The 25,967-nt window shown below is 41.5% G+C and overlaps 3 protein-coding genes across 16 annotated transcripts; 1 reads left to right on the top strand and 2 right to left on the bottom strand.

Moving 5' to 3' along the window:
* Nucleotides 1–45: 45 nt before the first annotated feature.
* mdc1 (mediator of DNA damage checkpoint 1) lies at nt 46–10,372 on the bottom strand. 4 transcript variants are annotated; one of them, XM_029503908.1, is made up of 12 exons: nt 10,309–10,372; nt 9,502–9,646; nt 8,865–9,410; nt 8,697–8,775; nt 7,226–8,586; nt 6,853–6,912; nt 3,469–6,743; nt 2,867–3,007; nt 2,113–2,295; nt 1,878–2,003; nt 1,263–1,373; nt 46–1,121 (listed from the first exon to the last, which is right to left on the bottom strand). In XM_029503908.1, exons 2-12 carry the CDS (start codon nt 9,623–9,625, stop codon nt 921–923), a joined length of 6,207 nt encoding a protein of 2,068 aa, XP_029359768.1. In that variant the 5' UTR covers nt 9,626–9,646; nt 10,309–10,372; the 3' UTR covers nt 46–920. The 4 variants fall into 4 exon arrangements, with proteins under 4 accessions (XP_029359768.1, XP_029359771.1, XP_029359770.1 ...); XM_029503911.1 differs by having other exon boundaries at nt 2,867–3,004; XM_029503910.1 differs by lacking the exon at nt 10,309–10,372 and adding an exon at nt 9,942–9,957.
* Nucleotides 10,373–11,662: 1,290 nt separating this feature from the next.
* Nucleotides 11,663–16,189, bottom strand: tubb5 (tubulin, beta 5). 10 transcript variants are annotated; one of them, XM_029504052.1, is made up of 6 exons: nt 16,053–16,189; nt 13,400–13,508; nt 13,032–13,142; nt 12,692–12,936; nt 12,478–12,581; nt 11,663–12,003 (listed from the first exon to the last, which is right to left on the bottom strand). In XM_029504052.1, the coding sequence occupies exons 1-6, from the start codon at nt 16,107–16,109 to the stop codon at nt 11,769–11,771; spliced, it is 861 nt and encodes a 286-aa protein (XP_029359912.1). In that variant the 5' UTR covers nt 16,110–16,189; the 3' UTR covers nt 11,663–11,768. The 10 variants fall into 10 exon arrangements, with proteins under 10 accessions (XP_029359912.1, XP_029359913.1, XP_029359905.1 ...); XM_029504053.1 differs by having other exon boundaries at nt 11,663–12,008; nt 12,510–12,581; XM_029504045.1 differs by having other exon boundaries at nt 11,663–12,581.
* A 2,687-nt stretch (nt 16,190–18,876) lies between these two features.
* Nucleotides 18,877–25,226, top strand: flot1b (flotillin 1b). Of its 2 annotated transcripts, none has more exons than XM_029504065.1 (13): nt 18,877–18,994; nt 19,572–19,637; nt 19,964–20,039; nt 20,226–20,316; nt 20,641–20,784; nt 21,241–21,360; nt 22,097–22,192; nt 22,395–22,547; nt 22,732–22,913; nt 23,029–23,074; nt 23,257–23,394; nt 23,549–23,713; nt 23,799–25,226. In XM_029504065.1, exons 2-13 carry the CDS (start codon nt 19,595–19,597, stop codon nt 23,802–23,804), a joined length of 1,260 nt encoding a protein of 419 aa, XP_029359925.1. In that variant the 5' UTR covers nt 18,877–18,994; nt 19,572–19,594; the 3' UTR covers nt 23,805–25,226. The 2 variants fall into 2 exon arrangements, with proteins under 2 accessions (XP_029359925.1, XP_029359926.1); XM_029504066.1 differs by having other exon boundaries at nt 18,955–19,067.
* Nucleotides 25,227–25,967: the final 741 nt, after the last annotated feature.

The raw sequence follows: 25,967 nt of genomic DNA, 5'->3' as shown, positions 1-25,967 counted from the left end.
CACCAATGACAGAATGAAGAGAAATCTCATCTCAGTACCGTAGTTTTTTTTTTTTAACCATATCATAACAAGGCCATATGCTTAAAGTGAGGAGACAGGCAGGAAGGAACATAAGATATTAATGTAGAAGCAGCATCAGCATTCATGTGCCTGGACTGTGTCTCATCCCTGAACGTAATTTGATTGGTTGAAGCTTTAATGGAGTAGGTGGTTGTGGTTAATGGAGACAGAGGAAAAAAGTATACCCTGCTAGGTTCATGATTACCTTGGAATAAAAGGCACTAAGCGCTTATCAGGAAAGGAAACAAGCTTCTCTATCTAATGGCCAAAGTGGCTGATGGATTTCTAAACAGACCGCATGGGTTCCAGGTTCCACCTACCAAACATGATTTATACACCTCTTTTTTCATGATTTGTTATCTGTCAAAAGGATGGCTGACTTTAAGAACTTAGCATAGCAACAGTTTAGCAGAGTTCGTCTCCTATCTGGTTCTATAAATTGATGGGTGAAGAAAAAGGAAGAAAATGATGAGAAATAAAAAAAAAAAAAAAAAAAACAGTTATAGGGTAATTATTGAACACCCTGTGGAGCAGTAATATCATTTTCCACTATTGCAATTTTTAAAAGTCTACAAAGCAAAAGGAAAGGTTTCCAGAAAAGCAGAGATCACTTCTGAACCTAAAAATTAGAGATACTTTTCTCTTTGTTCACATCCTTCTCTTACAAAACAGGAACGTGTACATATAAAATGAGTTTTCACACATTTGACCAATAACTCATACTTCCAATACTGACAACGTACATACAGAAAAATCACATTTATGTTGTCATTGCTGCTTTAGCTGCACTTGACAAGTCTTTGATACAGATAAACACCAGACTCACTGGTAGTTCAAACAGTTGCTCATTCAAAATGATGTTATGGCTTCTTCCTGCCCTTCCCTCGGCCTGCAAGCTGTAGATTAGTGATAGGGAGAGAAAGAGCGTGTGTTTGAAAATCTACTTTCTGCTGAAGGATTCCTGTGAGAATGAATTCAGCAGTGACGACTGGAAGAGCTACGGAGACAGCAGGCCCACAAAGCAACCAGTCCTCCTCACAGGAAATCACTACAGTCTGAGGCTAAAAACAAGAAATGTGGTGGCAAATAAAAGAGGTTGTTACAATTTAGAATCAGATTTAAACATGAAGAATGAGATGTGAATGAACACTACCAAAACTAATACATTTAACTGATGTAAAACACTGAAGTTTAACTGGTACCTTGGGAGAAGAGGGCATCTTGGGTAGAAAGGTAGCTCCACTGCAGGAGATTATGTCTTTCATTTGAGCTGGCTCTGGCTTCACTGACTTTGTAACATGGATCTCATATCCCTAAGAAAAGCAATATGATTTGTCTCTATTTTTATTTAATCTCTGCAAGAATGCTTCAGGAAATCAATATATGACTCTTGAGAGGGTATTTTAATATAACACATAGATAATGTTTCCTAATTGTACCCAACATCAGCATATTATCTGATATACAGATTGCAGTTTTGATGAAACAGTGTAGGGTAGGAGAACTATGTATCAGAAATGCAAACATTATTGTCTGCTTCCTTATCTGAAGTGGCCATAAAACATTTCCAGTACATTAGTAGTGAGTGTCAAATTATAGTATAATGGTACTGTGCTCTTCTGGAAGATGTGACCATATTCTACAGTAAAATTGCTGCGCTAAATACTAAAAAATGTGGGTTTTCATATCTTCACAGGATGTTAACTCAATATCACTGAGTGTTCCATTATTACCGGCCACCCTTTTGACCTCTGCCACGTGAAATACCACACGCACAACAGCTCACTCTCAATAAGTGACTGAATGAATTAGAGTACCTGTAAGAGAGGCTGACTGCTGGCTGTGCTCAGAGATTCCTTCAGGCAGAAACCAAACTTCTTCTCCTGCTCTGAATCCTTCACAACGTAAGCATTGGGAGACAGGAAGCTCCCAGCTTTGCCACTCTGAATCACCAGCAGAAGACAGCATCTACTTGAGCATGTTTTGTAGTGTGTGCACCATCTCACATTCATTTATTTAGGCTCAGTTTTAACTGTTATTATAGTATCCAACCTTTTCTAGCCACTGTGTGGTGACGATGGGGATTCCTTTGGCCACCGCACACAGGAATTTGACCGTCCTGCGCACTTTATCAGTTACCAGGCAGTTCATGTCTGCTACACCTTTAGCCATGCTGCCTCTTAAACGAGCCAGCACTCTCTCTCCTTCTTCATCCACTAGACCTGTGAAGAGCACCTGAGGGAATGACAAAAAACAGACACACCGCGATGCTTTAAGGTTTCTCAGCTCAAAATTTAAGTTTCTATTGAAAGCCTCACATGGTGTTTTCTTGGACAGATTTCTGACAATGTGCCTTCCACTGAAATTACAAACTATTGAAACAAATTAGATTATAGTCACTAACTTTAGCAATGCACACCTTGATCATGCATTCACTTGTAATTCCCTGTAGTAGAGTCAAATTACACAATCAATCCTGCTAAATAAGACAAAACGCTTGGAGGGAAAATGAGCAGTTTCTCTATTCTTGTCTGCACAAAGATAGGAGGCTAGAGCTCGGAAACAATTAACTGCACCAAACATAAAAACTGGAAACAGAAGGAAACATGACTTTGCACTTGTGCATTTTCTTGCATTTGATCTTCAAAAACAAAGACATCCTAATGGATATGAGAGCTAGCCATATTATAGCTATATTATATCTATTCATATTATTTATCATGTATACAAGATCCCTCTTTTGCTTAATTTTTTATTAAAAGGCCACATGTTTTGAAAGACAAATACACAGTTAAACAAATCAGACCTTGTAGGCTTGGCTTGCAGCTTGTTGTCGACCTCTAGCTGCAGGGGAAGCAGAAGAGGAGCGCAGAGTCTTTGCTACAGGGGAGGAGTTCATAGGAGCCTGGCGCTTCCGGGATGCACTGGTGGTTGGAGTTTGAGGCTGCTAAACGAGAGGGGGGGTCAAAATAGTGCAGGCGGGAACACAGACAAAAGTGAATAATGACACATAAGGAGAATGATGAGAGGGAACGTAAAGAAGGCAAAGATGATAAAACACGAGTAGGAAGCGACTGTGTGACCATAAAGCCACTTCATTCATTAGTGCATTAATGGTGATGTAGAGCTGGTCAGACTACATTTACTTGAGTGGGAGAGTGCCTGAAGGTGGTCGAGGTACATTATGATGAGGAAAGGATGACACAGCAAGAGAAATCCACCACGGCCTTGAGCCAAGTTAAGAGTCTTCCTTTTCAAGACAGATGTTCCTACCCACTAATTAAACATTATTCAGCTTCTTGCTTTGTTTGATTAATGTTTAAAGGGGGGTGATTTTTCTGTTTAAATCAAAACTGGCACTATGAAAGAAATTTAAAAGCATCTTTAAAAGCAATGAAGGTTAATCACCTCTGATGCCTCCACCTGTCCATCGTTCCACTCTCCACTTTCTGTCTGCTCCTCTTTCTTTTTTTTCTGGACTGCTGATGGCCGACCTCTGACCTTCCTAACAATATCCTCTATTTTCTCACTGTCTTCTTTCACCTCTGCTTCAAGAGGAGATTCTTTTGCATTCTTCTTTGGCTGAGCAACAGATGTTCTAACTTCCTTCTGTACTTGTAGAGGAATCTCTTTTGTACTATCAGTCCCTTCTTCATCTGCTGCCTCAGTCTTTTGGGCTTTCTCTTTTCCTTTCCTGACTTTTGCACTATTGCTGGAATCCTCATCTGCTTTTGTCTCCAACTCCCTCTTCCTTCCTTTCCTTTTGTCTTTAGTCTCTTCCCCATCCCTGACTGCAGGAGCAAGTGGTGACTCTGAAATATCTCTTTTTGCGGCTTTTTGGCGTCTGCCTGTGGCAATCCTTTTGGGCAGAGGTGAATCCTCATGGGCAGCACCTTCCTCCTGGTTTGGCTTATCCTCATTTGCAGCAGAGGGTTCAGTCTCTCTCTGCTGCCCTCTTGTGGCAACAGCTGGCTGAGAGTCTGCCTTCTCTTCATCTTCTTGACGAACCACTTGAGATGATCCCTCTATTTTCCTGCTCTTCCTGCCTCTGGCTGCAGGTTTGGGAGTTGAATTCAGATCACTCTGATTACTGAAAGTAGGGATGGATATTGTTCCTGGCTCGGTTTTCCTCAGTCTCCCTTGCTGCCTGTTTCCTCTTCCCCTGTTTTGAGAGTTTATACTGCAGCTAGATATGTCAGAGTTGAGAGAGTTGGATGAGTTGGACCTTGAACGGACTTCCTGTGGAGAAATATCACGACTGTCCTGCTCTGGTGTCTTTGCAGCCACTGTCCTCCTTCTACCCCTGCTTCCAGTGGTGGTTGCCTGGGGTGGTTTACTGGAGCTCGTATTTCCTCTGCCTCCACTTCTACCCCTGGCCTCCTGGGGGGTGAGGCTTGAAGCAGACCGCTCAGAGCTAACCGAGTTGGAAGAGTTGGAGCGAGATCTGGTTCTCTTTGCTGGGAAATCATCATTGGTTGATAAGGTCAAGTCTTGTTGTGGCTCTGTTGTACACAGTGCAGTAACTGTTCTTCTGGCTGCTTTCCGACCTCTGATGGTGACTTTAGGGTCATTTACTACTTTGATTTTTTGTTGCCCTTTTACCTGTTTTTCTCTATTCTCTTTTTCTTTCTGCAGTCTTTCTCTTTCTTCCCTTTCATCTGCTTCCCTCTGCAGCCTTGCTTCTTCTTTCCTCTCCTTCTCAAGTCTCTCTTCCAGTTCCTGTTTTTCTTTGTCCAGTCTTTCCTTTTCTATTCTCTCTTTTTCTGCTTGTTCAGCCCTTTGATGCTCCAATCTCTCCTTTTCTTCAAATTCCTTTCTTTCCTTCTCTATTCTCTCCTGTTCAAGTCTTATCCTCTCTGTATTTTCAGCCTGCAATCTCTCTTGTTCTTCCTTTTCTTTTCTCTCCAACTCTAATTTATCATCTTCCTCCCCTCTATGTTTCCTCCCAACCTTCCCCTTTTTATTCTCCATTTCTTCACTGTGATGTCTGACACCTGCAACATTTCTCTCCTCTTCCAGCTCCCCCTCTTGTTTCTCTTTTATTAGGCTGTTATTTTCAGCACATTCACCTTTTTCCATTTTAAACTGTTCTCCCTCTTCTTTATGTTTCCGCTGCCTCAAGGATCTTTTCCCTCGAGCCCTTCTAACTTGCTCCACCAGCTCTTCCTCACTCTCATCTTCATCAGGCCTGGACTTTCCTCTCCTGCCTCTGGTAGTTGTCAAAGCTTTATTGTTCCCTCTTGTCTGTGTCTTTGGGGGCTCAGAACACTCTGCCTGCTCTTCCGCCTCTCTAAATGTTGCTCTTGTCCCTCTTTTATTTCTAACACTGACTCCATGCGTTCCAGCTTCAGACTCCCCCTCCCTTTGTCTCTCAGGTTGTTCTGCTGTCTGTGTTTCCAAAGACTTGGTGTCAACAGCAGAAGGTGGACCTGGAATCAAGTTCTCATTATTTCTTTCTTCCTCTTCACTTGTAACTATAGGCTGGGTTTCAATGGCGACAGGCTGCGTTTGCTCTTCTTCAATTTGTAGCCTCCTTGCTTTTCTGTTTCGTGGCCTTGGAGGCAAATCCTCTTCATCACTTTGCCCACCTTTACATTCTCCTGATGGCTTAGTTTCTGTAGCAGAGACTTCAGGACTAGAGAGACGCTGCGTCTCATCTTCAATTTGCAGTGGTTTTGCTCTTCTCCGAAAAACAGGAATCAGGTCCCCATCATCACTTTCCTCATTTTCACTTCTAGCCATGGGCTGAGTGTCAACAATTGGTAAATTATAGCTCATTGGGAGCTGTGCCTGCTCTACTCTAAGTTGCAACTGATTTGCCTTTCCTTGTTGTGGACCTAGAATTGCATCTTCATTGTTACTTTCTTCATCTTCACACATATTCATGAGCTGAGTTTCAGGTAAACATAATAGGTCATCATGGGGTCTTTCTTGAGGTTGTGCTGCAGCCTCATGACTCGCCTTCATTCGTGTTTCATTCTGACTTATGGAGCTAGCTTGTCGCATACCAGAAACAGGCTCATCTACTGCCAAACTTTCTTCTCCCTCAAAGCCAGACAGTGGTTGTGTTTCAGCCATGGCAAGAGTAATGACCATGGGGAAGCCTAAAGGCTGAGTTTCTGCATCAGCAATCATGTTTTCTCTTTCATCTTCATCTGTTTCCTTTTCTGAAACGCTGTGGGGTTCTGAAGTATACGTCTGTGTTTGTTCTAGAGCCAGATCTACCTGATCTTTTATAGACATTGCTGAGCATCTGGCAGGCTCTTCATTCATTCCATAGAGCTGTGCAGCCACCATATTTAGATTAATCTCTGCAGAGGTTCTATATACAGATGAGACAGCTGAATGTGTGTGGGCTTCTTCCATATTCACACTCTGATCCACAGGGATAAATGCCTGGGTGTTCTCTGTTGCAAGAACTTGGGCCTGACACTCCAAGTGGCTGCTGTCAGACAATCCCAGCTGAAGAGACCGTTCTCTACTGGATTGTTCATCACTTTCATTGTCAGTGGGTTCAAGTGCAAAAGCTTGGGTGGGTTCCATAGTATGGTCCTCTGGAGGGTTGCTCTGGCCATCTCTGGTCTGAAGAATAAAGGACTGTGTCTCAGCAACAACAAAGTCCTCATCCTGGCTGTCTGAGCAGGAAGACAGCATGGCATGTCCTCCCACCGCTGCTATTAAACCTGGAGGACAATATGACAAACTATAAATGTTTCTGCAACCCAATAATGAACTCAATGTCATAGAGTTAAGTTATATTCCATTTGAAGGTATTAAAAGTTATCTACTCACATTTAATTGGAGCTGAAGAGGGACTCAGGAAAGCCTGAGTCTCCATAACTTCCAAGTCCTCTGGAATCATCACAAAATTAAAATGACAAAATCAAAGGACATATGCTAACATTTGTCAAGGAATTTAGACAGTGGATCAAGGAGGGCACAGTAGGCATCCAAATGAAAAACAGAGGTTAACTTTAACATATGATTTCCCTTTAGTGATTATGTGGAGAATCTTCCTGCCATCTCCCAATCACTAAACTGATCATTAAAATGTATTTTGACATTTGGTGGCTGAGAAATAGATTTATCAGTCATTAAAATAGTCGTTTGCTGCAGTATACATTAAATCATAAAGTTCTCATTTGAAAATTGATTGACTAATTACCTGATGACTGCACAGGGGTAGAACATTTCTGCAGAGGAGGAGCTAGTGACCTCGGTGTTTTTCCTCTGCAAAGGCTGGCGATTTGGCACTCAGCTGTCTCCTGATCTTCCTCATCTCTATTACTTTCCCCTTCAAGGTCAGGGGGATTGGCCCTGTCCCCCACAGGTGGCATGCTGGACCCATCTACATCTGTGTCTGCATTAGAAACTGACTCCAGGGCTTCAGATGTGGTACCAGGAGAGACTGACGAGGTTCTGACCACAGCAGGTTTAACCACAGGACAGTTGTCATCCACATCTGTGTCACTGTCACAGAGAACGTCAACACCTCCACTTGTCGTGGTGCATGAGTCTGGTGCAGCAGAAACTGCCCCAGGTTCACAGGGGGCAGGGGCAGGGACTGCTTCATCATCTGTGTCACTGTCAAGATGTAGGCGATGAGGTGCAGCAGGGGCAGAATCATGTTCAACTGGCTTTATATCTAATCTAGGGGAAGTTTCATCCATTTTAGAGCTTGGTTTATTTGTTTGGCATTCCATGTCTTCTTCCTCATCAACATCTGTGTCACTGTCCAAGTGAAAATCATTTGGCTGCATAACAGGAGCAGAGTCAGCTATCTGGGATGTCTTCACTGACATTGGTTTTGCTTTTGTGACAGCGTCCGACACAGCAGCATCATCATCATCCACATCAGTGTCGCTGTCCACAGTGATTCCCTCAGGCTGAATAACTGAACTATCATGAGTAGGTTTGGGATTGTCATCAGAGAGGGGTACCGCTTCAGGATCTTGGTCTATGGTATCTTCATCCGCATCAACATGGGTGTCACCGACTACTGTGATTCCTTCAGGCTGGAAAACTGAATTAACCTGGGGAATTTTGGTAAGGTCATCAGAGGAAGGCACAGTTTTATGAGCTTTGTCAATGGTATCTTCATTCTCATCTACATCAGTATCACTGTCCATATGAAACTGTGCTGAGTTTGGTGGCTGATCAACCTGTTTTGTGTTCAAGTTTAGAGAACCCACAGATGCCTCCCCTTCTTCCTCTCCTTCCATATCAGTGTCACTGTTCATGTTGAATTCAGGAATCAGATCTCTCGTGACTGCTGTTGTAGACACAGACAAGACATCTTCTTGCACAGGAATGGCACTGCAATGCTGTTTCACTAGTCCAAGCTGTCCACTTTTTCCATCTGGTGCTGTTCTTGCTTCATTTTCACAGTCACGCACAACTGCGTGTGCCTTTTTTCCCTCCAGCAGCTGTCTCCCCACTTCCAATTGTGTCTCCATGCTAACACTGACATGTCTAAGAGGTCTATTTATAGTCACAGAGGATGGTGTGATGGGACTTTCATCCTCACTGTAAAACACAGAAAAATGATCAGACAAGCATTGTTATTCAGAAATGATAGCAGGCATGCATTGCATGGAAGTGAATAAGTATATATGTTTAAGCTTTTATTAATATACCTCTCAGGGACAATTTTATTTGTGGGACTCGTGAATGTAGAGCAAGTGGGACTAGATTTGTGAGAGCCAGAACTGGACACTGTAAAAAGATAATAAATATGAATTTGTAAAACAACAAATACAAAAATCGGAGCTTCATTTCTACACATATTTACATAATTTGTATACCTAGCTCCTTGTGTCTCCTGTCTACTCCTCTTTCTCCATCAGAGTCTGACTCAGATTCTGGGACCAGGGTGCCCTGTGGCTGGGTTGGAGTTTGCTCAAAGGACAGACAAGTGGTTCTGGCAGGAGTTGTCAGGGAAGACACCACAGCTTTTACGCCTCCACTGACAGATTTCTTGCTGCTTGCGTCACCTTCCTTCCTTTCCAAGGCACCTGGCAACCTTTCTTTTACAGCCAAATTTCTGCTAATAGAGTCTGCACCACAGGCATGATATTGACATGGGATGTCCGCCACCAGCAAACTGTCACCATCGCTAAGGGCATAGCGCACATTAGGAGTCATCTTTAGGCGGCCCTTACGGGTACCGTTCATGCTCCCAAGGTCCCAGACCAAAGCCTCTATGTCCACTTTACTGTTAGAACCTCTTCTTCTGTAGGCAGAGATGCAGATGGTGGCATGCTGCTTGGACACTGAAGCTGCTGACAAAGGCAGGGTGCAGATACTGGGGTCACGGCCCAGCACATTATCTCCCAAAAAGAGGGGCAAATCTGGGCAATAAAGAAAATCAATTGAAAGATACAGTTGACACAGGAGCAAGGCTACTGTAGAGTGTGTTAAAAGCAGCTTGAAATGACTCACCTGTCTCAGGTATGTGGTTATTTTTTAATATGCACAGTTTAGCAAATTGTTGTTCCTTCTCATTTTCATTCTCCTCTTCATCTGACTCCAAGATTGAATTACTGATCAGCTGAGTAGCTTCCATTCTTCATGCAGAGCAGGGTGGCTGTCGTACAAAGAAAAATATAAACACAGAAAGCCCATAATGTTAGCAAAGAAGCATTACCAGAATAACCGGGTGTTATCACTGGGCAAGTCCATGGAGCTAACGTTAGCCGGGAAGCTAAGTGATGATGATCTGTAACATAACTGTGGTCTTTGCATTGACCCTGGATTGTTAGTACATGCCTGCCTGTTGTTTCTCTTTATAATATCCAACTTGTAGAAATGATATCAGGAGCGTTTAAATGAAACTATTTTTTGTTGAAAACGTGTAAAATTTCTCCCACAAATCATATCACCTCTGGCCAATCCGACTTCCGGTCTGTACCAAAACAAACAGCGGAAATAAAACGTAACCGTTGCTTTGACAACATTAAACGCGACAGACTTTAATTCAGTTTGTGTAATTTAATCTTTATTGCCAAAGAGAGACGCGCACCAGATTAACACGAACATTTTTTTGGTGACTACCTCCACCAAAGCATCGCAGAGAAGTACAGCGAAAATAACGGAGGAAGTCGAGTTGACTGAACCGGCAGCTTGACAGAAGCTCATGGAGCAGCATGGCCAAACGGATCGATTCTTGCTCCTTTGTTCCGTGATGCATTCAATTTGGCACAGTCTGAAATTGCCGACTAATGAACAATGTTGAACAAAAACACCCACCTTCACATTCCTCTCCTTGCCCTTCGCAGATAAACAAAGTACTTCAGCCATATCCTGGAAACCCTTAACAACGCCCAGAAAGGGCGTTTCGGCCAAACGTGATTGGTTGAACTCACCGTCATTCATTCTGAACTCTATTTTGATTGGACCTTTAGACTGCAGCCTCTGATAGGATCACGACTCTGAGGCTCGTCATTGTTCTTTTATTTATTTTCGCGCCGTAGGGAGTTGACCATCAGGTGGTGGATCCAGAGGATCCAGATCACACTGGCTTTAAGTGGTGTGACCAGTGTATAGTCACATTTAAGGCCAATATTAGTATTCCACAAAGTAAGCTTACAGCTGTTTTTTTTTTCCAATACAGATGATTATTTTCTTCCATGAAACAGTCAAAACCTCAGCGCTCCATCGATGCTCCCAGTACATTTTTCTCTTTTACATGAAAATCTGCACGTGTGACTGGAGCACTATGTAGTGTAACATGGAGAGACTGGGCCTTAATGTAGGTTTAGCCTTTAATAATCCTAAGTGTTATATCAAGAGGTATTTCAAAGTCATTGTGCTTCAGTTTAGTGCTTCTAAACTCCCATCAATAATTCTAACCAAAATTTTAAAGGTTACAAGTACATTCCATAATACTGTTATTTGTACTCATAATGGTTACACTGTAAAAAAGCTGATCGAAGTATGTGGAATGGTATTTTGTTCAACCAACAACTACCCTGCCACTTTCTGGTGTATATTTAGATTATTTGAATTCTGCCAAAGTGCATCAGCATATGTTCTCAACACTGATTCATGCTCAGCAGTGGAGGAGCTGTGGGAACTTGGTTTTGTACAGTGAAGGAAAACAAACTACTGTGTGCTGTTTGGTCATGTGCCTTTAACCATGATAATACCAGCAAGACTAAGATGAATAAACATTTCCAGATGTGACACCATTACCAATTTCCATAAGCGTGTCAGACCTACATCACTAAGATTTTTTGAAGTTTATATGACTGCCATTTAGCTTTGTGTTTATGGCCCACACATAAGAATTATTAATCTGTGTGTGGCAAAAAGCTCAACTAGCCAGAATGTATTTCTCCATAATTGTGGCGAAGAGCAAATGAATGCATTAGAACCATCTGCTATAGAAAGGATTAAGGTTATACATCTGTGGATTTTTATCAAATCCTGCATTTGTAGTGTTCTGAAATGTAATAGTTGAATTGTATTTTTTTTTTGTTTGTTTTTAAAAACAGATAACGGACAATGACATGCAAGTGTTGATGAAAGAAAAACAAGTTTTCATTTTCCAACTTTATTTTCAGTGAATGACAGGGAATATCTAACATTCGCTAAAGTTTGATTCTAGCAACGCTCTTAACACTATGTTGGCTTCTTGGTTACCAGTGCGGTTTTCCTTTTTTTTTTCCTTTTTCTTTTTTGGCATTGATATCTTGACCATCACATCTTTAAGCATCCTCTTCGGCCTCCTCATCAAATTCACCCTCTTCCTCAGCAGTGGCATCCTGGTACTGCTGGTACTCAGACACCAGATCATTCATGTTGCTCTCTGCTTCAGTGAACTCCATTTCATCCATACCTTCACCTGTGTACCAGTGCAAGAAGGCCTTACGACGGAACATGGCTGTGAACTGCTCTGAGATTCGCTTGAACAGCTCCTGGATGGCTGTGCTGTTGCCGATGAAAGTAACAGCCATCTTGAGGCCACGGGGTGGAATGTCACAGACAGCGGTCTTGACATTGTTGGGGATCCATTCGACAAAGTAACTGCTGTTCTTGTTCTGCACGTTGAGCATCTGTTCGTCAACCTCCTTCATGGACATGCGACCACGGAACACAGCTGCAACGGTCAGATAGCGGCCGTGACGTGGGTCACAAGCAGCCATCATGTTCTTGGCATCAAACACCTGCTGGGTGAGCTCTGGAACTGTGAGGGCACGGTACTGCTGGCTGCCCCTGCTGGTCAGAGGAGCAAAGCCAGGCATGAAGAAGTGCAAACGAGGGAAAGGCACCATGTTGACAGCCAGTTTGCGGAGATCAGCATTGAGCTGACCAGGAAAGCGCAGGCAAGTGGTGACTCCACTCATTGTAGCGGACACCAGATGGTTCAGGTCTCCGTAGGTGGGTGTGGTCAGTTTGAGAGTGCGGAAACAGATGTCGTACAGAGCTTCATTGTCAATGCAGTACGTTTCATCTGTGTTCTCTACAAGCTGGTGGACTGACAGGGTGGCATTGTAAGGCTCAACCACTGTGTCGGACACCTGAGGACAGAAAACACAATCGTTTTAGCTGTCTCATGATATTTAAAGAGTGAGAGACAGAAAAACAAGAATAAAAACACCCCTCATGCTTTGTCACATGGCTACGTTACCTTGGGGGAAGGCACCACACTGAAGGTATTCATAATACGATCAGGGTACTCCTCACGGATCTTGCTGATGAGCAGGGTTCCCATACCGGATCCAGTTCCACCACCAAGAGAGTGGGTGAGCTGGAAGCCCTGCAGGCAGTCACAGCTTTCTGACTCTTTGCGGACCACATCCAGGACAGAGTCCACCAACTCAGCTCCTTCTGTGTAGTGACCCTTGGCCCAGTTGTTTCCAGCACCACTCTGACCTGGAGGTTAAATTGTAACACAAATGAGCCATTCTTCTCCCCAGTTCATAATATATTTTAGTTCATTCACAAAGAAATATCTGTATTTCACCAACCAAAAACAAAATTGTCAGGTCTGAAGATCTGCCCAAAGGGTCCAGACCTCACAGAGTCCATGGTGCCAGGCTCCAAGTCCACCAGAATGGCCCGAGGCACATATTTACCTCCTCCGCGAGAAAGAGAACGAGAGAAGACAGGGAGAGAGAGACAAAGAGAGAGAGGAGGAGAGAAAGTATACCAGCTTAATTACACAGGAAACTGCAGTCTTGGATTTTACACTGTAGATTTAACGTGGGGAAATCCAGAGCTTTACAGATGACACGAGACTGTAATAGCATGTTCAATGTTACACGTCAGTATTACATGGTTGAAAACATAAACATACAATATACTGTTTATGTGTAAATGACTTAATGCAGCTAACCTGTGGCCTCATTGTAGTAAACACTGATCCTGTCCAGCTGCAGGTCACTGTCTCCATGGTAAGTCCCTGTGGGATCGATGCCATGCTCGTCGCTGATCACTTCCCAGAACTGCAGAAAGAAAATGGAAGATATCACATTGCAGTTACTTGCAAAAAAAAAAAAAAAAAGAAGCAGTACACATTTATCCATTAGCAATGCGGTTGATGGGCCTCGGGACTTTAGATGAGGAAAACAGCAGTAGGTTTGCATTTTTGGATGGATGAAAATCTGAGTTTTTCCGCTTTCACCAGACCATATCTTAACCCATTTTCTACAATGTAGCTGTTAATGTTTCCTAAGTCACCAACTGATGACTTAGCAGAATGCAGTTCTTTCAAATGTAAAATGCAAAGTAGACAGCACAAAAGGGCTGCAGATCACGCCACAGGCAAGACTGGGAATAAAGTATGTGCAGGCAGTCACAGAAGACTGATGATGCTGATTATTTTCAGATCTGCATTTGTGTCTTGTTCACGACTTCAAGACCACATTCACATCGGAGTGTGTATGTATTAAATCCCACAGCTGGGTATCGCTGTTGCATGTGCAGCAAACTATTTGCATGCAGATATTATTCTATCTTCCAACGCAGACATTTTTTATTATTAGTAAAATTTATCATATGATGTGACTTCCTGCTAACAGCAGCAATTCGGGGATTTAAAGTAATCTGGATAAGCAGGCTGCATTGCAGATCAGTGCTTAAGAGATTGGGAGTCAGCTGTGGACTAAGTATCATGACATCCAAATGAGTCCATGTAAAACAAAAAACGACCAAGTGACCTTAATATGAGGGAGATCACAGCACAGCAGGACAAAGAAAACCAAAAAGTCAAAAAGGAAAATCTGCCGGAGAGTGAGAAAATAAACATTTTACAGTGATGCAATAGATAGCTATCGGTAGAGACTGAAAAGAATCCTAGAGAAGAAACGAGGACGAAACAATAAGCAGGAAAGCAATGCCACACCCTGACCTCATTCACCACAATGTAGCCCTTCAGCAACTGTCAATCATATTCACTTGACAACTGGATCAGTCAGTGCTGGGGGAATGGAAACAAATGTGGATCCTCAGTGCCAGACAACCGGGAATTATTCTAACACCAAAGTGGGCCAAACACAGAATACAAATGATTTTCCGTAATATGTTAATGGTGATGATACAAAATGACATTAGTTCCTATATAATAATACATATCAAAATATGATATATATATCTCTCAATCACAGGTGGCATTCTACAGTTAAAAAAAAAAAAAAATAAATAAAAATCCATTAAATTTTTGCAATGGATAGTCTATACATTGCATTCATTTCCTATAGCTTTTATGCCAAGACATTGCCGGCAGTTGGACATTAAGTCAATTGAGAACCCAATGACTTCACCCACTGTGCATCAGCTGTTTCCTCCATACCTCCCCCACCCTACCCCTGATTTGGTTAGGAAAAGACAGCCATTGATTACAAAGACAGGGTCTGCTTTAAAGAAAGAAAGAAAGAAAAGCTCACTATCACAATAATGATGTCCTGAAAAATATGGGCCATAATTCTTGTGGTCTTCAACCTATATTTAAATATCAGGCTAAGATTCCTGAATGCATTATACTTGAACTGTCTTTAGCAGATGATCAGTTGTAAAACAAAAGGGGATAGTAACGGACCAAGAGAACGTGTGTAGTACCAGACTACAATGGCTACTGTACGTCTGGGTGGGTGATGTAGTGATGTGATGCATTTGTGAAGCAGGATAGTATGGCTTCATTGGGTAAAATATACAATTGAATATATAAATATAATGTAAATTAACAAAAAAAAAAAAAAAAAAGGCCAGGGAGTGCATCTAAATTATAAAAGCATTAGTTGGTTTGATTTTTTTTTTTCAAATAAATGTTCCCTTTAGAGAGAGAAATGTTATCAGATTATCCATGCCACACCCTTTCCACTGCTCATCTGCTTTCTGACAAGCTTTAACAGCAGTCTGCATCCACAGCCCGCAGAAATAAAATATAATCAATATAAACTATTGATCCATCAGCCATTTGGCGAAAACGGACTAGGCCTCCCATCCTCCGTCCAACTCATTGTCTGGAATACCATTCATATCTGCCTGTGCAAGACAAAGAAACCAGAGGAGTGCGGTCTGTTCAGACTGGGGGGCTCTGAAGAGGGACGGATAGACTGGGATTTTTTCCCCCCCCTCCTCATTTCTTTTCTCACAGACAATATCTTGAGGTCAGCTGGATCCACAGTGTTGAGATGCAGACACGCCCGCTGTTGTGTGAAACCCCGTCGAGACGCAAGAGTCCATTTAAAAACGTTATTTCAAGGCGATCCACACCCACCTACCGGCTACCGCAGTGCACAAGATTTAACATTTAAATACACACAGGATGAATGTATGAAGTCAATATTCTTTATTCAGGCACAAAGAGAGAGACAAATTTGCTCCTTTGTCTTTAAATGTGACAAAAAATTTAAGGTTTTTTTTTTTTTTTTTTTTTTTTTAAGACAAGTCTAAAGTAGTGTCTGTCCTGCATAATGAGTCTGGGGCGTGACAGCTCTATCCTGTAAATGGAAAAAAAATAAAATCTCAATCTTATTTCAATTTCTTACCTTGGCACCAATCTGGTTACCACACTGGCCGGCCTGGATGTGCACGATTTCCCTCATTATGCTGTTGAAAGTTTTCCACCGTCGAGCAGAGACGTCTCACTTCTCGGACACGAGGAGCCGCCGCAGACAGTCTGAGCGTGCCGGACAATGGATTTATAAAGCTGGAGCGCTTCCAGAGCGGGGCGAGGGCAGGGGAGGGGGCGGGGTCAGGGGCGGGGCCAGACCCCAGACCCAGCTGCCGCCAACGCTGATTGGCCCACAGGACTGACCCAGAGACGGGAGGGGGAGGAGCACCGCTGCAGATCAGGGAGTGGAAATTGAATGGGAAGACTGGCCAGGATTTTACCAGCTGGTGTCGAGGAACAGCCGAGCAGATGTATTACAGGGGAGTTCACAGATGTGAGGGGAGTCGTGAATAAGCTCTTAAAACCCAGTCCAATTTCTGTAACTGCCCCTGCAGAGGAGAGGAAAAAATAAATAAATAAAAATTGTAGTTTCACATTCCACATAAGATGTGTTCAGTCAAGCCCCATTCCTTGGAGTCCTTTGTCATTGTGTTTCCTTAGTCTGTCCATCTTAAATAAGTGACTCAGGGGTCTTGATTGTGGTGCACTGAGTTCCAGATGATGAGCTTTTTTTTTTTTTTTTTTTTTGCAGTAAGACTCGAGTAGCTGTGTAGGCCAAGCCTTGACGGGGGAAGACAGGAAACTGCACTGCACCTGCTTAGTCATAATGCCAGACAACATATACTGCAAATATTCGCTGCCTGTGCCATCTTAGCCACCTGACATTTTGTATCATTTCTTTAACCTCCTAGGACCTGGATCACATTTTGGGTCGTCCTAGCCACACTGCTAAATTATTCTCTACAAGGGCCTGGTGTCCACATATGATGCCATTAGACCTCCACTTAGTGGTGGCAGAAGAGCATATTACATTATAGGTTAGATTCAAGATGACCAACAGCACATCCGAAAGAGAAACGAAAAATGCATGTCATGCAAGAGTTTGGTTCTTAGGACCTGAAACGGCTCTTCTACAATTAAATACAATATACATATTTACACTTACAAATTGAATCTTTGGATTTTGAACATTTGGCTGTTGGGGAAAAAAAACATTTACACCTATATAAATGAATATTACATATTTTCTCTGACCAAAAAAAGAAAAAAAGAGACACTGGCAACGTGACAAGCTCTTGATCTTGGAAAGCACAGCAATGTTGCCACCCATCCCAGAAACATTGGCATTAACAGCAGTTAGCTTTGCTCACCATTGTTATGAAGTGTATTAAAAAAAAAAAAAAAAAAAAAAGTTGTACATTTCAAGACACAATCAGCTGATACTAGTGTGTCTGTGTGTCTGACACTATTGTGTCATTCATTCCAGCTCCCAGCAGTGGTGTAAAGAAGAGCTAATGCATCATCCATATGAATAAAATCCAGATAGAGTTTTGCAGATTATAGATCATGAACTAACCTCTCCACTGTTTTTAACAAAATAGTCTTGTTGGATTCTGAAATTTACTTCAAGTAAATATGTAGAGTCCTTTTAAAAAAAAACTAAGACATATATTTCAGGAGTGAAAGGAGTGAACCTGTCCTGAGTACAGCAAATAAACCAGTGTCCAATATAGCACGTCTTTGAGTACAGTGACCCCATACTGAAATCCAAAAAGTAAAAAAAAAATAAATAAAAAAAACATACCTTGGCACTTATAAGACAAGTATTTCCAACGCCATCACCAGAAATATATAAAAGTCCATCAGAGTTTACATGAAATCAAAAACACTACAACTCTGACACCCAGTCATGGTGCTCCCTGCACACACCTGTTCCTCATCACCTGAGAGCTGCTTTAAATGCCTTTCCAGTGCTCACACTCCCCCTAGTGCCCAAACATGAATTATACATGCATTATACTAAGAAAAAATAAACAGAAAATGAATTTTATTTCATTATTAAGTTTTAACTTCAGAATCAGAAATACTCATATGATCCCTCAGGGGAAATTACCTTCAGTTACATATGCTCCCATTGAAAGTCTTAAAGAAGTAGGAAAGTAAACTTGGAAAAGTGTGTTGTATTCATCGTGTTTTTATATTTTATGATTGATTGATTGATGGCTTCCACCAAACGTTTGAAGATTGTGGTGAGTTTCCATAGCCTGTAGCTGTGCATTAAAATGGGCACAAGCATCGCTTTAAATTATTTTTTTTACCTTCTATAATTCATTATTTCTATGCAGACTCATCACAACATATTGAAATGTATAGAGTTGTGTTTATCTAAAGGCCTACATAGTGATTATATGAAATATGCAGGCCAAACAAAGACATTTTAAAGAGCTCTTTGAAGAATAATAAAGTGAAACATTTTTACCTGTAATGGAAACTCCATTTTGTCCATAGCCAGCTCCAAAGCTTAGCCCTCCATGATGACCTTTATTTATACATCCGTTTGACATTTTTATCTGAATGTTTCTGACTTGTGGAGAGCTCCTAACTATGTCAGTATATGTCAGTGACAGTAGTGTCAGTAGTGTCAGTACTATCAGTACTAGCAGCAATACTCTGACCGTCAGTGTCAGTAGTCAGCTGTATCAGCAGTATAAGCAGTATCAGTACTCTGATACCAAAAAATACAATTAAAAACAACGAACGAGTAATGTTGGACTAGTGCCAAAGGAGTGAGTAACGAGAGCATCAGTAGAAATGTAGTGGAGTAAGAAGTACAATATTTGTCCTTCAAATGCAGGGACGTGAAAGTAAAATTACCACAGTCCAGGCGGAGCAGCAGGTGGCGGTAGACGGAGTCCGGGTTTGGATGGGTGTGGTCTGCGGGCTCCCCCTCCACCCCTCCACCACACATTCCTTTCAGCCCTGTGCGACGGCGGTGACGGGTCACCTGTTTCTATTTTGCATTTTGACGGGATATCGGTAGGTCGAAGGGAATATTCCCCCCTGGTTGCAGGTACCAGGCTGTGCTGTTGGCCCCGGGCTTGCTCGTCCGGTAGGCGGAGGAACCGAACCGCATTCTGCTACCTCACGACAGCTAGCTAGCTAATGCTAACGCTCCGACTAGCTGCCCTTCCGGACCGTTAGTCGGCTTTATGTGTGATACACCGCCTGATAAAATGTCCGTGGTTATTCCCAGAGTGTGGGGGAGTATTTCTGCAGCTCTAACTCTTAGACTACACATTTCTTGTTGTTAATGCTGGCCTTGTGTGTTATGTTGTGATGATTAGCACCGAGTGAAGGGGGTGTTGTCGTGATCACAACAACGACGAGCTGACGGCCGCCACCAAACTACCGCTGCCATTGTTTGTCAACAAACGTGTAAATGTTAATGTTAGTCTAAAATCGTGTTGGCGACGTTAAGAAAATATGTATTTAAAGTGCCTCTGAGGGGCGGGAATTTGTACTAATAAAAATACATTTAAAATGAATTTTAATGGATGGACAGCACGAGTGTCTGAATGCTCATTCTTTTTCATAAGTTGTCATTTTTCTCCAGATCCTCCATCAGCAGGTATCAAGATGTTCTACACTTGTGGCCCAAATGAAGCTATGGTGGTGTCTGGTAAGATCATGTGCTGGATTTCACTTCCCCCAATAACATTGTTTGTAAAAAAACAGGATATAAATTTTTTTACAAAGCCTCCTCTTCTACAGATGTTTGTAAAATGTCTTTATAGTCATATAGTAGAAGAATCTCATCCAAGTAAAGAATCACTTTACTTGGATGAGATTGAGTAACATCCATGGTTCGTTTGAAGTAAACTTGGAATTTTCCAATGTGGCTTGTTGAAATGGTTATGATTGCAAAGAATTACTGGCATGGCTGTCATGAATGATTGTTAGGTAAACTCCTTAACAGATACTGAGTGCATGTGGTCTTTCTTCCAGGCTTTGGCCGTTCTCCTCCTTTAATGATTGCCGGAGGAAGAGTGTTTGTCTTTCCATGTATACAGCAGATCCAGAGGTGATCTTATCAGTTTGTTTCTGTTTTTCAGAAAATAGCTGTTTGACTTTCTATTACTTAACAAATGAAGTCAGCAAAATAATGACTGATGTAAATGAAAGTTCCCAGTTTTCTCCACCTGCCTTCATATTGTTGCCATCTGTCATTATAGTATATATCATGTATTCCACCCTTTTATTGCCTCAGGATCACGCTCAACACCCTAACTCTGAATGTGAAGAGTGACAAAGTGTACACCCGCCATGGTGTCCCCATCTCTGTCACGGGAATTGCGCAGGTATGATTTAAGTGTATCACTATAACTTGGGGTCAGTAAGTTGCAGTTTTTCACAGAAGGGTTAGGGTTAGAATAGGTTCAGTGAGATACTACTAATGGGAATAGAAATGAAATGAGCTATTCATTTGTTAATGTGGAGATTATGGACATATAGAGAACATGACGTTGAGATGTCTTAAATTTTGTGCAATTGGCTCAACTTATTAAGTTGAAAATTGAAAGCGAAAGACTGATTTATGTTGATTTTGAGACATTTATTTATTAACAATGTGTGCATGTACCAAAAAGCTCCTGCTGTTTCACATTTTTTCTGTATTTGTACAGGTAAAAATTCAGGGCCAGAATAAAGAGATGCTGGCCACTGCCTGCCAAATGTTTATGGGAAAGTCTGAGGCTGAGATCGCGCATATTGCACTAGAAACACTGGAGGGACACCAGAGAGCCATTATCGCCCATTTGACTGTGGAGGTCAGTGTCCTGAAATTCTCAAATAGATTAACTTGACATTTTAAACCCATAAAAGATTTGGAGGCATAATCTTATGAGACATCACTAACTTAGCCACTAAGGGAAGTGTGAAATGCATTTGGAAAGTATTCAGACCTCTTGACTTTTTCATATATTTAATGGCTTGGCCTTTATCATAGCTCCTTATGACTAAGTATTTCCATGGAGGTTTGAGTGTGAAACGCCACATTAACATGTCCTAGTTTAAGTCCTGGAGGCAGTTCCTTACAGCCTGTGGTATGGTTTCTGCTCTGATATGCACTGTCAGCTGTGAGGACCTGATACTGATACCTTACCATAAATCTGCAACACAACAAAACATGAACACAATGAATGGGCCTAAATACTTACTCTAAATACTCAAATGCACCGTATATACTTTATGTAATGCATGCAATGATTTGTCTTTGTTTGCAGGAGATTTACCAGGACCGTAAGAAGTTCTCAGAGCAGGTCTTTAAGGTGGCCTCCTCCGACTTGGTCAATATGGGAATTGGCGTTGTTAGCTACACTCTCAAAGATGTTCATGATGATCAGGTATGCATGTATCTCTGTTTGTTAGTTTTTTTTTCTGCTGACTCTATTGATAAATCTCTGAGGATCAAAGCAAAACACTAATCAGTGGAGCAGCAGCAGGAATCTGCAGTGTCATTGAAATCCCACATCTTTTTCATACGAAAGTTTTTAGTTTGGGATGAAGTCCTTTTGTACAGTAAAGCACTTAAGTAATTGATATTGACTCACTGTTACTGACTCAATGGACCCCCAACTCTCCCGTACATTAGTGATAAATCAGACCTAAGCGCCAGTTTATGTCTGTCTTATACACTGCCTTCCTTTGTATGCAGCCCAGAGGCATTATCTTTTAGAGTTGTCCATATGTTTATCTGTCTATTTGTCTCAATATTTCAGTTGCGCCTTCAGATAATCTTTTCATTCACTTGGACTCAAGAATTGAACTGACAAGATTTTGGTGGTCACAGATCGATTTCACCATGATCTCAGGATACACAGTTCTCACTTTCAAATGTTATATCTAAGGACTGTCCCAATGGAATTCATGGCACGGACATTCAGAGCGAGCTGCTCTGCCATCACCATCCATCCCCTTCATGACCTCTGAATTTTCATGAAGGGGAAAATTAAACCAATCCTCAAGAGGACATTGGAATAAGCTGGTTGGCAGATGTAAACAGCCATGTGATGGGAATTCTAGTTATTTCTCTTTACATTTCTTAGTTAACTGTCACTATTTCCCATGTGTCTCTCACAGGACTACCTTCATTCACTGGGTAAAGCCAGAACAGCCCAGGTGCAGAAGGATGCCAGAATTGGAGAGGCTCAGTACAAAAGGGATGCTGTCATCAGGGTAAAATACCCCACACCCTTTATTCTTAGTTATCTCCTGCCACTCTGGATATATATATATATATATATATATTTTCTCAACTGATTCCTGTTCTAAATTTAAGTTTATCTAATATATATATATATATATATATATATATACTGTATATATTAGGGAACAGGAATCAGTTGAGAAAAAAGGTTATGCTACTCTTGATTTGCAGGAGGCCCACGCAATGCAAGAGAAGGTGTCTGCTCAGTACAAGAATGAAATTGAGATGGCAAAAGCCCAGAGAGACTACGAGCTGAAGAAGGCAGCCTATGATGTTGAGGTCAACACCAAGAAGGCAGAGTCAGAAATGGCCTATCAGCTTCAGGTATCATAATCTTTTCATACACTTATATTTATGTTGCATTTTTGCCAAGGTCTGGGCAGTCCATGTCTGTTTGTACACGTTTAGCCCCTGGGTTTTTTTGGGCAGGCCCATTTAGTTCATATGAATTAGACCAATCGATATTGAAAATAACATCAGATTCCTTTTTTTCTGTCACACACATCAGGTGGCCAAGACAAAGCAGCGCATTGAGGAAGAGAAAATGCAGGTTCAGGTGGTGGAGCGGACACAGCAGATTACCCTACAGGAACAGGAAATCATCCGTAAGGAGAAGGAGCTGGAGGCCAAAGTCAAGAAGCCTGCTGAGGCTGAGAAATACCGACTGGAGAGGCTCGCTGAGGCACAGCGGTGAGTGCAACAGCATTCCACTGTTGGCATTTATAATTCTAAAGAGAGAACAATTTGCAGTCACAAGGGAGTGTGCATATGTAAAATTTAGCTCAGTCCATTTTCTTTGCTGTAGCCTGCAGCTCATCATGGAGGCTGAGGCTGAGGCTGAGTCCATTAGAGTGAGTACCTCCAAATTTCTCTTTTTCTTCTTCTTTTCTCAATAGAAATCTTATGTTTCATGGATTTACTCCCCTCACTTAATTATATGTCATTTGCATCATTCATACTTTTTGCTCACCAATCACAAATTTAGTCTTGTCCTCTTCTATGGCAAACTATGGTGATTTGCGTATGTGTGTAGATCAAAGGTGAGGCTGAGGCTTTTGCCGTGGAGGCTAAGGGTCGTGCTGATGCAGAGCAAATGGCCAAGAAGGCTGAAGCCTTCAAGCAGTATAAAGAGGGAGCCATGGTGGACATGCTGCTGGAGAAACTGCCACTGGTCAGTCTGACTGTCATGTCTGGATGAATGGAGAAATGCGATTTATAGCAACTTCTTCCCAATTTGTATCATTAAAAAAAATCCAAAAGACTTTGTGTCATTGTACAATGAATATGTTCTTTGGTGTATTAACATGTTTTTATTTGTCCTGCAGATGGCAGAGGAGATCAGTAAGCCACTGTTATCCGCCCAGAAGGTCACCATGGTGTCCAGTGGCGGCTCAGACGTGGGACCTGCCAAACTCACTGGAGAGGTGCTAGAAATCATGACCAAGCTGCCTGCCACTGTTGAGAAACTCACTGGAGTTCGTATTGCTCAGGTTGGTTGGACTGTGTGTGTGAGAGACTGAAGGATAATTGGTATATATGACAATTACATCAATGTTTCTCCTATTGATTTCACAGGCTTAATCACAGACTGTGCACTATGAACAGGAAGGTGGAAGTGATCAGAAGTGTCACCCCAATTCAGACCAGGAGATTCACGTGTTTTTCCTTTGTGCTGTGGAGTCGATAATCATTACATTGACTCGACCATTATCTTAGTCCTGTCTGATCTGTGTGCATGCTTGTTTCACTTGTGTGTCTACTTTACATGTTCCTCCTCTAACTAAAACTCTGTCCCTCATAAATGCTGGAGGGGCTTTAGGGGTTTCTTGTCATGTCCATGGTCTGAGCTTTAGTCTTTTCTGCTTTGGGTGACAGCCCAGGCAGCTGCAAGGGACTCCACCATTGATTAAGTTACCCTGCCTGGAAAAGGCAAAAGCCCCAGCCCACTGTTGCCAGTGATAGTGAAAGTAGGAAATGGTGTCTTTGTCTTTCTAGACTTGAGCCTCAAAGTCTCATTTTCCCTGCAGAGGGTCAGAGTGTACAAACCACTCTTTTCTAACTTCAATGTGTAATCTTGTTCTGTGCCTTTCAATTTACAGAAAGTGTTGCTAATTTTTCCTAACGCAACATCACCTCCTCTGCTGTATATGTAGTTTTTCATTATTTAGCTGATATAACCGAGGTTTGTGTTTATTAAAATAGACAATTTATGTTACATATCTGTAAAATAAAAAACATAAGCGACTACATAACTGGGCTCAAAATAATATTAGTTTAACTTTAAGCGGAAGAATTGGTTCACAATGAAGGCAAAGTAAGTTGTTAGAAATATGCTGCTGAAGTTTCTGTGAAAAGCATGTTATAGCAGGAAAAAACGTTTGTTTTTCTGGCAAGAGTAAAGAGGAACCATCACTGACTAACCAACTAACCAGCTTGGTGCTTTTGATGTGCTTGCTGCCTAGAGTTTAAACTAACATAGCAGGATTTGTTTTTCTTTATTTTTAACTTGATATACTGATGTTTTACATTGCAGCATGTTGTTATAAGAGCATTTGAATGACAGTCCATCTCCTCTATTCGGAGGCTGATTTCTCTTTTCTGTCAGGCACCTCAATGAATTTCCAAAGTTGTCAGGCTACTCTCTTATGCATTCTGTGACCACCAAGTGCCTGGTCAAGACTCCTCAGTGGTGATGTCATACAGACAAGCCAACCAAGCCTATCTCACCTCTCTGTCAGGGATAACCTTCTTCTTTCTGATCATACTTGTAAGCCATGAGCTGTCACTCAGGACAGCAGTAGATGAAAGCCAAATCAGTCTGCTCTTTTTTATGTTCATGTGACTTTCACTGTTGTTGCATGTTTTTCTTTAAAACTGACATTGGTAGTAGTTAGTGTGAAAGTTATATATACACTATAGTGTGAAATATGAAATATTAAGGATTTGAGTAACTGAATATTAAGGTATAAGGTATTGTAGACAATAAAAAGTATGGATTAGTCACAGAACGTGTACTTTTTGCTCAGTGGCCACAGGCATTATGTTTTTGGTTCATCCCTCTGCATTCAATGATAACTTACACGAAACACTCTTTAGAAAGTTCTTTAAAAGTTGCTTGAACACAGAAAATTTAATCAATATAAGTTAATTTAGCAATAATTTGTTAACTGATGGAACAATGTGTAAGCTGAACCCACATAGTTTTCTATTTAGTTCAGCAAATAACTTAATTCTTTGCCTCAGCAAAGTAAAGCAACATGTAAATTAGCATGATATTCAGCTAGATTCAGCCCAGTTGCACTGTTTTTACTCTACAGAAGTGAGATGCTGCAGCATCAAAATGTCCCTGAGGAAATTGTTCTTTCTACAGGCATATTCTCACCTCTTGTCCTGCAAAGATAAGTAAACAACTGTTGATGCCTTTGTTGGCCATGTAACAATAGCAAAATTTATGAACATCTCCTTAAACCCAGTTTCATCTTAGTAAAATGTATTTTTCCAATTTGAGTAGACTAACTTAATTTTAATTTATTAATCTAATATTACTAAGTACATTTAATTTTATTCAACAAATGTAATTGAATAAAATGCATTTATAAGTACATTTTACTTATGATAGACAAACATGAATGTGAACTTCAGCTTAACTTTTTGGTGGAGACGCAACTGAGGCAGCAATTCCACTTTTGCCATCAAATGACTGAGGTGACTGATTTGATTTAGACCACCTAATGTTTTATTGAA

This window comes from Echeneis naucrates, chromosome 6 (genome assembly GCF_900963305.1).
Source record: "Echeneis naucrates chromosome 6, fEcheNa1.1, whole genome shotgun sequence".
Lineage (NCBI taxonomy): Eukaryota > Metazoa > Chordata > Actinopteri > Carangiformes > Echeneidae > Echeneis > Echeneis naucrates.
This window is presented reverse-complemented; position numbering and strand designations above follow the sequence as displayed.

Bases quoted from the DNA above. Each gene is read 5' to 3' on its own strand.
- mdc1 (XM_029503908.1), bottom strand. From the start codon at position 9,625: ATGGAAGCTACTCAGCTGATCAGTAATTCAATCTTGGAGTCAGATGAA. The intron at 8,776-8,864 runs GTATACAAATTA...ATCTTTTTACAG, and splicing joins CAGGAGACACAAGGAGCTAG to TGTCCAGTTCTGGCTCTCAC. The intron at 8,587-8,696 runs GTATATTAATAA...TGTGTTTTACAG, and splicing joins AATAAAATTGTCCCTGAGAG to TGAGGATGAAAGTCCCATCA.
- tubb5 (XM_029504047.1), bottom strand. From the start codon at position 16,109: ATGAGGGAAATCGTGCACATCCAGGCCGGCCAGTGTGGTAACCAGATT. The intron at 13,509-16,052 runs GTAAGAAATTGA...TTCTTTCTGCAG, and splicing joins GTAACCAGATTGGTGCCAAG to TTCTGGGAAGTGATCAGCGA. The intron at 12,582-12,691 runs GTAACGTAGCCA...TTCTGTCCTCAG, and splicing joins GTGTGGTGCCTTCCCCCAAG to GTGTCCGACACAGTGGTTGA.
- flot1b (XM_029504065.1), top strand. From the start codon at position 19,595: ATGTTCTACACTTGTGGCCCAAATGAAGCTATGGTGGTGTCTG. The intron at 19,638-19,963 runs GTAAGATCATGT...TCTTTCTTCCAG, and splicing joins TGAAGCTATGGTGGTGTCTG to GCTTTGGCCGTTCTCCTCCT. The intron at 20,040-20,225 runs GTGATCTTATCA...TTATTGCCTCAG, and splicing joins TGTATACAGCAGATCCAGAG to GATCACGCTCAACACCCTAA.